This window comes from Epargyreus clarus, unplaced genomic scaffold (genome assembly GCF_041222505.1).
Source record: "Epargyreus clarus isolate Ecla_fem2 unplaced genomic scaffold, WU_Ecla_fem_2.2 ptg000001l, whole genome shotgun sequence".
Classification (NCBI taxonomy): Eukaryota; Metazoa; Arthropoda; class Insecta; order Lepidoptera; family Hesperiidae; genus Epargyreus; species Epargyreus clarus.
This window is the reverse complement of record NW_027332209.1, coordinates 13382637-13396085: the sequence shown is the minus strand read 5'-3', so window position 1 is coordinate 13396085 and position 13449 is coordinate 13382637. Positions and strand designations below refer to the sequence as shown.

The window sequence follows — 13449 nt, the reverse complement described above, 5'->3', positions numbered from 1 at the left end:
ATTAACAGACGCATTAGGCTCAAGGAAAGCTTCAAAATACAATATCAGTCAATATCAAGGATTCTTACATTGAAATCCGAATAAGAATTAAAGTTATCAATTACTATAATATTTTGACTAATTATTAATTTGCATCAAGTAGTTTCATAATTATTAAAATAATAGCATGTGTAACTCATTGCAGACGAGTAGGTGTATGCGACAAGCTCAGCTCAAGTTGTACCAATTTTGATTTACAGTTTAAACATAGATGTACTTATGCAAACTGTTACTACAATTCACTTAATTTTTGTAACTGTGAAAACATTGGTTTGGTAATAATTTATTTGAGCTATGGGCTGTTTAGTACAGTTGAGCTGCAGGTCAGCTACTTTTCTTTACGGGATGGATATTATAATCGGCTCAGAGTTACACACGCCTAATAAATTAATAATTTATACTAATAAGCTTATTGCTAAACTAAAACATTATTAAATAATCAAACATTATAACACAGATTAGTTCTGAATTTAACTCAATTGTGAATGCACTAGAATATTTCTCGTATTAAAAGTAATGTTATCATTAACATTCTTTGAAAATGATCAAACATCTACGCCAAATTATTGTAATATTTTTTACAACGTAAATGACGAAATTAATAATTAATAATTCATGTTAAAGAAATATTTCCAAAACAATAATTTGTAAAAACCAATATAACGTTAATTATAAAGATATATTACAGAACAAACACATTTTTTAGACTTCATACATTATTTATTTATAACAGTTAAATATAAGCTAATTAAGCAATTCTTATGCGAGGAACGTAAGAAATGTTTTTTTTTGTTATCGATGCATTAACTACGTATAAATCTTTGACTAATGATGATTAAATTAATTAATTAATTTGATTATTTAATGATGATTTCTTTATAGTTTTAATTTTTAAACTGGCGAACATTAAACTTAATTGACTAGATCAGAGATCAAAATTTGTATAAATAGATATTGATCGATATTTGGTGCAGTTAAGTTATTATTATACCGGTGCAAGAAAAATTGGAAGTAAATATACCTAAGCATCTTTGAAGATTTTTAATGTAATACTAATACTAATCCTACTTACATAATTATGAAAACAACAGTAAAGTAATATTCTATGAGATAACAAATACATAATTATAATAAATATTTATGACGTAACATTGTAGACAAATAACAGTGTATTCCTACTATTTTATTAATATTAATATTTTGCAAACAGGTTAATACTTTAAGTTGCCATTTCTTACATTAAATTAGGTTAATTTGAAGCAAGTAATATCTATTTTCAGTAATCAGTTAAGCAGTTGATGTTGTCATATTTACTATCTGAACTGTCATCGAAAAAGTTTCTGAAGTCTACGTTTAAATTTGGGTTATTTTTAAGATGTTTCGGCATATAAATAAAGTTTTTTGGCGCGTAGTAAGCCAGCGGCGTGATTTCGAGATCGTTTGTCAAACTTTTGTGTGCGTATGGCAAACGTTTGGGCGCATATTCGTGTGTTGGGTGGTATATTGGTTTGTGTGTGGGCAGTCTACCGTCCGAGGCCGGTCCACAGCAGCCCAGGGTCGTGGCGATTGGCCCCCGGGTACGCCTCCACGTCCGATCTGCGGTTGTAAGATCTACGTACAACGATAATTTAGATAATATTACATTTACAAGGTATTGCTATTATTTTTCTACGTAAGGCATGCAAAATTATGTGGTAGAGTTTCATTATAACATTACTCTCAATTTAGGTAAATCATGGCCTTACGACTTATAGTAGGGGAGCCCATGATGCTAAATGTGTAGAAACTCGAGCGTCAATGATTGATTGGCGTAGATAAAACGTTAGAATTAAGAAAAGGTTATATGATATTTTTCGATTTGTTGGGTGTTTTCTTATTCTGACAATTAGAAAAAAAAATATATGAGAATGTATGAAGAATAATGTATTTTCCAAAAAAATAGCTTTTTCCTTTTGTTTGTGATACATCATTATTTCCAAGGGATTCATGCTAATAAGTGACACTATCAGATAGCATAATAATACAGTTTTTTTTTCAAAATTACTATTTTTTCCACTACGACGTGTGGTGATCGGCAGATTATGATGATTTCCCGTTTTCTAGCATTATTTCCTATATATTAAAAAGATAATTGACCGCGCTTGAGCATGTCCAGTGATCGTTTTTTTTGACTGTGAAAACCCCCGACATAGAAAGTTCATTTATGGTTTAGGATACTCTAGAGGGTGTAAGGTATCTCCCATATCTTAGTCTGACGCGCTCGAGATGCTCCCGAAATCCCCCTTGGGCTCCTCAACTATTATTGTTTTTAGTTGCGTTCATACTTCTTATACTTAGTGTTTTATTAAGAAATATGCAGTTAATTTGGTAGAGCACAATATGAACTAGACCTCCAGAGTTTGGTTAACTAAGGGGTCATTTGATGAATTTTCATTGCTATTCCTGGGGCCTAATTTGGAATGCTTTATGTACTGTACGTTAATATATCCTCACCTGATGTTACCAGTAGGTCTGAGCGGGCGCAGAGCGTGGAGCCGTCGCATGCCACTGCCGCCGCCGCCACCACCTGCAAATATACGTTTTAATCCCAGCGTTGGGCAATCCTTTCTAGATTTAAATTAATGCTTCTTTTTGGTGCGCGTGGCGAGTTTGGAAAAAAGATGCGAGTGAACATCTAAACTCTACGTCATAAAGTTGGTTAGTAAATATAATAAGTTATGCACAAAACGTTACACGTTGCGGCGGGCCACAGAAACGCCGCAACCCCTGAGGATTAATTGAACGCCTCGAAAAATATGTTTCCTTACCATACCCGTCAAAATAGAACTCAACAGCGCTTAATAGTGCTATTCATAAACAGAAATAAGTGTGTCATATTTTATTAGTCCGTGATTTTTTTCCGGTAATAAAACAAATGTCAACGAGTGTTCATTATCCTGCTCAGAAAAACTAAGATTAGTCATGATAAAGTCGCGGGCAAGGCCGACCAGTTACTTGCCAAACTTGCCAAAAACTGTAGTACCTTACTATTGTGTGTTAATATAAAGACGTCATAAATAAACCCTAGGGTTACACGATCATCGAATTGTAATCAAGGCATGTCATCATTGAAGTATCCGGTCATAACTTACGAAATAAAGACGTACGGACCCCTAAGAATTTTCTCTCTTATAAAGGTGATAGAGCCAGCATGGTGGCAAAGCCACTATGGCCATTACGTCCATTTTGTTAGCTTCAAACAGAACTGGTATTCAATATGGAACTGTTACAGCTATCCATAGGTGGCAGTGGGTACCCAGATGGGTAGCTAGATAACTAAGCTGGAACGCCTCGGAAAAGTACGTCACCCATACTCTTCAAAACAAAACACAGCAGCGTGTAACGCTGCTGTTATTAAGCAGGAATAGATGTGACGGTGATATCGCAGGAATTAAACCACAAAGGGTTCTAATGATGGATTGCAAGCTCGATTACTACATCAATCTCAGCATATAACCTTATGAAGGTGGTAGAACCCTTTGTGGTTCGACTCCGGCGGCACCACCGCCACACCTATTTCTACCTAATAACAGCAGTGTTAGGAGCTGCTGTGTTCCGCTTTGAAGGGTGTGGTAAGGGAGACAGACTTTTCCGAGGCGTTTCAGCTTAGTCCTCAGGCGTAGCGGCGCATCTGTGGCTGACCTCAGGTAGGAATATCTTATCTTATCTGGGGTTGATTACAGATGACCATGGGCGGCAGTAGCCACTTACCATCAGGTGGACTGCATGCTCGTCTGCTACTCTTATATTATAAAAAAAAAATATATATATATAACTTATTTAACTGACTAACAAATAAAACTTACATTCAGATCTAAAACAGGCGCGGATTATTAAGTTATTGGAAAAGTTGGAATATGATAACTTTTACAATGAACCTGGTATGTCCATCTGGACATGCAACTAATTAAACTTTGATATCGAATGCTGCATTATACGACAAACTTGAGAGTTGTAGACAGTTCGATTAGATGCCCTAGAAAAGTTACTGTTAGTGCCGTGATAGTGTCAACCTAAATATGTAGTATAATATAGACATTTGCAAGTTAGCTATGATATTGTGATAGCTGAAAATGCAGTCTACTTAGTGGTATTACAGGTAGGGATGTCTTTTCCGGGACTAGAATAGGACTATGGTATCCCCTGCCTGTCGTAAGAGGCGACTAAAAGGGTGCTTCCGGGGTTGTGGGCGGCAAGAGTGGGAGCTCGAACCGTCCAGTATGCTACCCCGGGAAGGACGGCGGTATGTGTGGTCGCATACCGTCGTACTCACTAGGGGATGTGTGAGGAGCGTAAATTCCTCCCCCCAGGGCAGAGCCCGATAAAAGGGCATCGCGTTAGGAAGACTCCTTGTGTTTGATCGGAGATCCCGGAGTTCTCCAACAAGCGCTGAGGACGGCCACCGGGGGGGTTTTTTAGTGAGGTAAAAATACCACATGACCCGGCGTCGCTCCCACATCGTCGGGTACCTTTTGAAGGTTTCCCCCTCTGATGAATGATTCTTTGGCGTGTCCTGCACCCCAAATGTCTTGACGGATTGTAAAATATGAAGTGTCGTAGAATTATTAGAATTAATTGTAACAGTGACGTAGGCTGTCTTTTTAAGTAGTTGGGTGTTTTGTTTTTATAATAATTCTCTAGTTATATTATAGAAGTAAATAAGGAGCATGTAGTTAGTGGGAAATAGCATGAACATTTGTATCAACCCCAGATAGGATTAGCAGCCTATCTGAGGCCAGCCACAGACTCACACGTTGCTACGTTTGAGGACTAAGTTGGAACACCTGGTATAAATGTATCTCCCTAATTTAAAGCCTTAAAACCAAATGACAGTAGCACTTAACGCTGCCGTTATTATAAGGTCATACCACGAAGGACTTTTTCTTTCTCTGGACTCTTATCTTTTATCTGTAAATTTTAATATCATACCATCAGACACATATGTTTAGTTTTATGAACTCTTAAAAAATAAATTATAACTTTTATAACTTCCCTTAAGGATAAAGGAAAATATACGGAACCTTAACCAGACAGTTCAAGTCAGTTCACCAGCCTTAACTTTCATCTTATAAGCATAATGCGTCCTGCATACAAATTCGGACTCTAAGGATTTGACCTTAAAGGCCGTTATAGTAGGAAGCGGAAAAACAAGAACGTGCTATGTTATTTGAATACTACGAAGCTACTATACGACGATATATAAAACCACAGACGGAGTAATATAATAGACAACTAATATATGATCAGTAGTTCGTTAGCGGCATGCGGTGTATAGCTTAGTGGTTAGAACTCGGCCTTTCGATCAAGGGGTCCGAGGTTCGAATCTCAGACACGTAATTCTTCTTATTCTGGGAGACCCGTGCCCAATAGTGGGACAGTAATGGATTGACGACAATGCACAATGAAGAGGAAATAGAAGTAATGTACTTTTATTTTGAGCTATTTAAATTGTGGTAGAGCCATTATAGACCTTAGATAGGAATATAATGTTTTCTGGGGTTGAATATAGATGTCCATGGGCATTAGTAGCTTATCATCAGGTGGACTGCATGCTCTTTAGCTACTTTATTATGAAAAACAAAACAATTCTAGAGTGACACGGTGCAGTGTTTCGGTGCATGGTTGTGGATGCTAGCTGACTTTCATATGTAGCGACCGTCTTGAATAACAAAGCATCCGTGATTAGCTTCATCTAGAATCTGTTCTATATAAGCTTAGTTAGTCGAACCATATTTGTCCAACCACCTTTAAATTACGTTATCAAGTACACGATATCAAGTGCAGTAGACACCAATTTTCCTCGTTACAATCCATTCAGGAAACTAATTTGCAAGTTATTTGTATTCAAATTACACACATCCACTTCGGAACGTAAGTTAGAATGTCAACTGATTAGTTTATTTGTTACATACAAAATAAAATACGCAATAAATCATAGTATTATCTATTCCAAGAACTATAAAAGTTTATTATCAAAATAGCGGTCGTTAAACTTATGAATCAAGTTCATTTTATTTTGTTGTTTTTACGCAAGTCAATAAATACAAATACAAACATATTTTTAACAATTTGTGACCTCCTTTAACACAGTTTTATGTGGAATGTCTACCACACTGAATCTCCCCGGTGGCCGTCCTCGGCGCTGCGTTGAGGACTCCAATATCTCAAAAGGAACGCAACTGGAGTCCTTTTAGCACGTTGCCCCGTCGGGCTCCGTCCAGCTGAGCATGACGCTCGCCACACCGTCTGGTGCGTACGACGGTATGCGACCACACTTACCGCCGTCCTTCCCAGGGTCGCAGTCAAGCGTAACTCTTATCGCCCGCGACCCCGGAAGCCCTCTTTTCGTCGTCTTTTACGTCAGGTAGGGCCATACCGTAGGCCTATTCTGATCCCGGAACTACAAGAACGAATAGATCATCTAACTTATATCTAAATATTTCACCTGAAGCCTGAGCGTGGACTACAGTGGGTGTATCCTGGAACAAGCTGTTACGCTGCTGGGGAGACAGGGACGCCAGGGTCTCCAGGTTGTCTCGCAGGGAGTCGAAGAAGGAACCAACGTCGTTGAGCACACCTGGGGACGGGATTATCTTTTTAAGAAGCTAATATAGGTTAATCTAGGAAATATCTTTACTAATCTTAGGATTAGAGGGATTAAACTTTGTTTGGGATTGAGCTAAATCTAAGATAAAAAATATATTTCTACCGTAGGTGGTTCTTCGCAAACTTAAACCTTATTTGTGTGTAATTCTTCTCACAGAAGAATAAATAAACATTCTTGATATAATAAATAAATGCTTACTTGCTCAATTAGAAACATTAAAACCAAACTTTATTAAATATTTTGAAAACAAAGGCTTTATCTGGATGGAACCAATGCTATAAAAAAGGAATGTCATTGGATGAAACTACTATTTCGTGTCATTGTTCTTGTTTTGTTGTCAGTTATTTTATGTTGTTTAAAAGTAGTTACGTAATATGACGTACAGGTCCGTATTTATGAAATCTGTGTCATATAATAATTGACGGGTAATACTCCGTTAAACTTTATGGCCCATTCATACGGGTGGTTATAACAAACAGACACTTATATTAGCTCTTGTTATACATATCTACAACTTATAAATGAATTATATATGTTGTGTCTATGAATTGAAAATAACAATATATATAGAGGAAATTACTCATAACAATAACAGGGAAATTATCACAATCAAACAATTTACGCTCGTTATTAAGAAACAGTCAATCAATCAATTTGACAATTTCTATTAGGCAGAATATATTTAATGTCGATCTTTAATGTCGGGCAAATTAATTGGAAATTGATTTATTAATAACGGATAATAAATTAGTACATAAAAGCTATGAAAATTTCGTATTTTCGGGGCAGAATAAGACGGTAAAACATTCGTAGAATAGTGTGTCTGATTTTAATTATTTAAACATTATATTAACTATGTATTAACGCACGTTTTGTTGCTGCTAAATTATTGTAAGTGATAGACATAACAGAGCAATTATATTATGTACATTATGTATTGATAAATAAAGGTTATTATTATTATCATTTTGAAGTATTAGATCACTTACACAGTATCTGTAGGAAAATATGAAAACTAATGAGATTATCTTTATATATATTTTTCTTATGTGCGTGTATATGTCACTGAACTCCACCTAAACGACTGGACTGATTTTGATGAAATTTGTTGTGTGTGTTCAAGGGGACTTGAGAATGGTTTAGATTCACAATTTAGTCCGTGGGAAAATGTTTTTTTAATTCATTTTTAATTCGTAAGTAGTTATAGAATCGGAAACTATGCATTTGATCAAGTGATGATCTTTGCAAAGTTGTTGTTCAAGAGCCCACGAGGGTTTGGGAGTTGGTAAGACCAATTTTCGACAGATGGCACCATTGTCATTCCAATGCAGGTTAAATTTTCCGTATTATGTATGTCATATTATTTCTTTAAAATATGGGCGAAGCCGCGGGCACCACTAGTAATATAAATAAAACCGAAAGTTGGCGGCCTACTTGATCGAGGTGTCTTTGGTAAATTTATGCCTCTATATCTTACGTCGGGGTAATTTTATGCTTCAGACTCGTACGTCAGTATCACGCGTCGATCAAGGAGTTATATGAGCTAGTTTATGGGATCGTAAGTGAGTGGAAACGGTTATATTTGTCTATTGATTGACAGTTTTCGGCCTCATAAGGGATCATACTGTGACCTGAAGGATTATAAGTGAAAAAATTATGTAAGTATGAGTTAGGATAAACATGTTAGATAGTATAGCGATTCTTAGTTATATAGTGTTTGGATCATAGGTGCAGCAGCGTGGGTTTGTTGTTGTCCAAAAGAAGTGGTGTAGTCGAGGTCGGCGAAAATAAAGGTTCCTATGTGAATGTTTTTTTCAACCTATTGTTAAAGAGAAAGAAGAGTCGTCCAAGAAGAGTAGTCCAGATTGGTATTTTAATTATATCTGTAGTAAATATGTGATAACGGCGGATATGAGGGACAGGTAGGTACCATAGGCACAATATAGGTACAGGGGGACATTTTTTGCTAATAAGAAGGAGCCATTTTCTCGACCACCCACATAAGACAAATAAAGCATGTAATCTGGATCTGGTCTAATACAATGGATCAGCAAAAAAAGGTATCATACAATGATTATATCGTACCATTCATTATTCATTCTGACGACCCGCGTGGCGGAGCGGCCACCATACCGGTCTGACGCGCAAAGGGTCCTGGGTTCGATCCCCGGCCAGACAGATATCTAAATGATGAATTTAGATTTCTGTTTCTGGGTCTGGGTGTTTGTGTATTTGTCTATGTGTGTGTCCATGGCACCCACGACACAGGGAATCCTAGCGTGGGGCTGTGAGTGTAGAAAGCGTTTTATTATTATTCATTATGTTCAAATTTCTTTTAAATAAAGTGCCTAAAAATGTCATTCATATCTTCAAATTCGTGGGCGCAAAAGCTGCCAAAATTTAAATTTTATTCTACCCTCGTTTTCTACTTAATAGTAATAAATGCTATTCAGCGAAAAACGAATACTGTTAACATGGAACGACAAGATTTGTTTACACGCGGATTCCGTACGTACGGGAGGTATTCCAATAATTCCGGGCTCCGATACGGTGCAATCCGAACGGTATCGAGAACTTGAGAAGGGGAGGTTTATTTTAAATCTAATATTGCGTTTTCCAAAAGGATTTTTGCATGAGGTTGAAGGAAGTGAAGGAAGTGGGCGTGCAGTTCGCTTGATGGTAGTCACATTTTAACCACTTTTATCTGTATCTAACCCCATTGAGGAGTCCACTCCCGTCCATAAGTGATAAGCGTATGTAATATATAGAACAGAAGATTTACTTGAAGTTGATCACAGATACGGTGCTACTTCTAAGGAGTATGACGTTCGCCGGATGAACGGCCGGCATCCCTTAGGTATTTTGAAATGCAAGAACTGCTTCGCGCTATAAATCCCAATCACCTGTGCGGTGTGTGACAGAATCCTTATTGGTTCGCGATAACACTATCACCACTGACCTGGGGAGTTACTACCATCTCTTAACACAATATTATTTTAATCATACTTTTACTTTTTTTGCAGGAAACTTAACTTTTTAAGCAAAATATGACAAATTCAGCTGTTTTTATACAATGGATAAGCGAAAAATTAATAAGGGTTCAAGTTTATTCAACTGTGTATGACGGAATATTTTACTGATGAAGGAGGAAATAAAACTTTCCTGAACTATGATGGTTTTTAAAAGATGGCGGTTGCCCCCCTGTATTTGTTTTGTATCACACTTATCTATCTAATAGTATTGGCGCTACTATCTTTTGGTTCGAAGGGTGTGTAAGTATGTGTGTGTAGGGCTGTGTTCTCACACACCTCTAACAATCGATTTTTTTAAGTGCCACCACTTACATTAGTATAAAGATAATTAATCATGTCTGTTGGCAATATAACTTATTATCAGGACACTTGCATGCCACATTTGCATATGTCAAATAGACTTAATTTAATGCATGCTTACTATTTTATCATTAAATAGGCATATATTAGTAAAGATTACTCACTCCTAACAAGAAAATGTACCCAGTTTTGAGAATTGAAATAGTTGCGTAAAAAAGTTTTGCCACGTCTCCGTGCTAAATGTCCCTAAAATATTTGAAATTATTATTATAAATTAAGTATTTATTTATTATGTAAATTACGCAGTATTAGTTATTTATTCGTAAATATTCTCTAAAAATGTTTTTATTTGTCAAGAATTCAAAAAAAGAACTTACTATAATAAGCTATTTGCGGCTTCATTCAATTTCAAGGCGGCGAAGTATCTTTACTAATCTATGCAAATAGGTAACAATCAGCGTGTTTTATTTATTGGTATGAAGTTATTACATAGTTATATACTATTACATAATATACATATTAAGAGCATAATATAAGACTTACCCCCGTTTTTAGTAATCAATCTATCTAATGTTTTGCGTGACATTTGACAATGTTTGCTAATTTTTGTCAAAATTCGATTTTTGGTTAGCAAACATTAGACAGAATGATGTATACAGTGTACAATATACACAACGGGCTTTTATAAGAATAGTTGTAAGAAAGAAAAATATTTCTAAATATGTCACATTTATTTGGATTGCATTATTAGATGTCACAGTAATGCCTTCCTACGCTTCGGGACAAGTCGTTTTGAAGCTTTTGAAAAATGAAAATCGTGAAAAATAAAGTTATAATAGTAAGTTTTATTGCAATTGAAAGGATAGGGCCGGATTTAAAGGTGCGAAGGCCCATAATTATTTTCCCAATTAAATGGAATATTTTTTTCTTTCAAAAATATGCAGCCTAAAAATAATTTTGAACACTGTTTAGAAAAACAAACACTTAATATTGTTTGACAAAAAAACTATTAAATTTTAAAATGTCAAAAATACTATCTCTTTTTCGGAGGTCCCCCGCTTTGGAGGCCCTGCCCTGAGGCAGTTGGATGAAGGGTTGGTGTTTCTACTACGATGCTACATCGCGAATTATTTTAAGTCAACTTGTCCCAAAGCGTCTATTACAGTAAGCCACCGACACGACATCCATAATACTAAGGCTAATGGTTCTTAGCTGATTGGTACTCATATAAGCTTTCGAAAAGTTGGATGCAGGTTTACAGAAGCATAGAAATAAATACAGGAAGGGTGATGTTCGGTTCAATTCTATATAGTATTTTTCAGTCACTAAAGGTACTTCATACATTTGTTGGTATCTATATTAAATTTAATATGAAAATACTTGAGTAAGCCGTTGATTAGAAAACTCACAAATCAAGCGTCATAATTTCAATGCACTTAAATTTCATTTTATGACTCTACACATTTATTATTTCTATTATTATATTCGAAGTATTCGAATACAATAAAGCTATCTAAAATAACTTAAAAGTCATTGAAAACTATTTTTAAGTTTGAAAAATCTCCATTTTTAAATCGGAGAATCAATATTCACATTTAAATGTATAACAATGATTTAACAAATAACGCAACTGTTGGCAGGTGTTTAATGTTAATAGGTATTATAATTAATTCTTAATTCATTACCTACTCGTAGCTTTTTAAGCCGATTTTTACACCGTACGAATATCAATAGACTACCCTCACAGTTTCTAAAAAATAAACATCGCTATGAAGGTTTCATACTTTTAAATGTTATTTGAAAATTAAAAGTTAATAAGGATTACTTTGCTTAAAGCAATAATTATGTTAATATTTTATTTTGGGTATACTAGATACCGATACCGATACATAGCAACATGTTTCTTTATCTAAAGATAACCAAGGCTACCATTATCGTTAACCCTTAAGTTAAAAGAAAGCAATCTACAGGATTCAGCGCTTCTGCATAGGGCACCCAAGCCAAGGGAGAAGCTAAGAACCACCAGCGAAGTTCGACTGCTTACCGACGCCGACATACGGCGTGACGGCCTTACCAAGCGCGGGCGCGGGCTGCCGTCTCCGGCGGCCGGAGTTCAGCGCTGTCGCTACTGCTGACCGTTTGTTGCTCATCCTAAACACAATCATCAGCATTAAAGGCAGAATATACTATTTATTTATTTATGCACACATAGATAATTGATATAAAAAACTTATAAATAGAATGTCGTGCAAAGGTACTGCTTATTCCTAACGAAATATCTTCCAGCAGACCTGTAAAAGGATATGGGTTAACAAATGGTGGATATGCGTGCACGAGACTGAATAAATATATGTTTATATATTATTAATCATACATTACATACATATAATACCGAATAATTACTTTTGTAATGTGACACGGTGACGTGTGGATATTCCATGGCATTACCAACATGCAAGCAGCTTTTGAACACAGTTATCTGACAGTGGTAAAAGTGTATAGCCGTGTGCTATGGATTTGATAAATAAACAGTGAGATGAAGATTTTTTTGTAACCTTAACTCATTACTGTCTTTTCTTAGAGAGCATACCTATTTCTGCATAATAAGTAACAGAAATGTTAGGCGCTGCTGTATTCCGGTTGAAGGGGTAGTAAGGGACATACTTATCCGTATACATTTCAACTTCCTTATGAGTAGCATCTGTGGCTAACCTCAGGCAGGACCTAATTTAATGTATCATCTTCTACTTGTCACTTACGCTCTGGTAGACTGCTCGGTTGCTATTTCCATAATTGAAAAAATAAAAATTCCTTCGACTTAGTACGTAGCGTACTGATAAGAATATTTGTGGTGATACTGTTATGTCATAGAAACGCGAGAGATGGCATCGTTATTAACTAACATAATAGTTTTATGGCAAAGCGTGATCTTCAGCAAAACGAGTTGATCGTGTATATACGCGAGATGTTGAGAAAACTTCGATGCAGTTTGGAATACTAATGCCATCTCTTGACGAGTCGCAGAAAGTAGACAGTTTTGTAATAACATATTAATTCATCAGTGGAACATACTTACCTTAGAACTTCATCATCATCATAATTTCGGGACATTTCTTCATCATCAGGGATCCGGTTACCGATGTTGGGGCCAAGTTCTTGCACGATGCGTGGCAGCCTGTCCCAGCGGTTGAGGGCCATCCAGGGCTTCTCCGCCAGTATGCGAAGTAGGTCCAGGCCTTGAAACCCATTGTCCTGGATCTGTGCTGCAGAGTAGCTTGCTCCTGGGTACAAAGAAGATCTATTAGTTCATCTATAAGTACATATTGTAAGGGATTATATTTCTGCCCTAAAGCCGTAGGATCACAGACCTATAAAAACAAATACAGGTTTGTGCGTAGGATTAACTGCTACCGTGTACAGGTTTTAAGGCTG

General features: G+C 36.2%; 1 protein-coding gene across 1 annotated transcript in view; it reads right to left on the bottom strand.

Annotated features, from left to right (window-relative positions):
• Window positions 1–880: 880 nt before the first annotated feature.
• The window catches only part of LOC140757609 (uncharacterized), a 36364-nt gene continuing 23795 nt past the window's right edge, over window positions 881–13449 (bottom strand). Inside the window, exons 2-6 of the mRNA XM_073093448.1 lie at window positions 13094–13298; window positions 12092–12168; window positions 6524–6655; window positions 2533–2605; window positions 881–1650 (exon numbers count right to left, since the gene is read on the bottom strand). Coding sequence (XP_072949549.1) covers window positions 1563–1650; window positions 2533–2605; window positions 6524–6655; window positions 12092–12168; window positions 13094–13298 — 575 coding nt within the window. The 3' untranslated portion in view covers window positions 881–1562. The remainder of the gene's footprint in view (window positions 1651–2532; window positions 2606–6523; window positions 6656–12091; window positions 12169–13093; window positions 13299–13449) is intronic.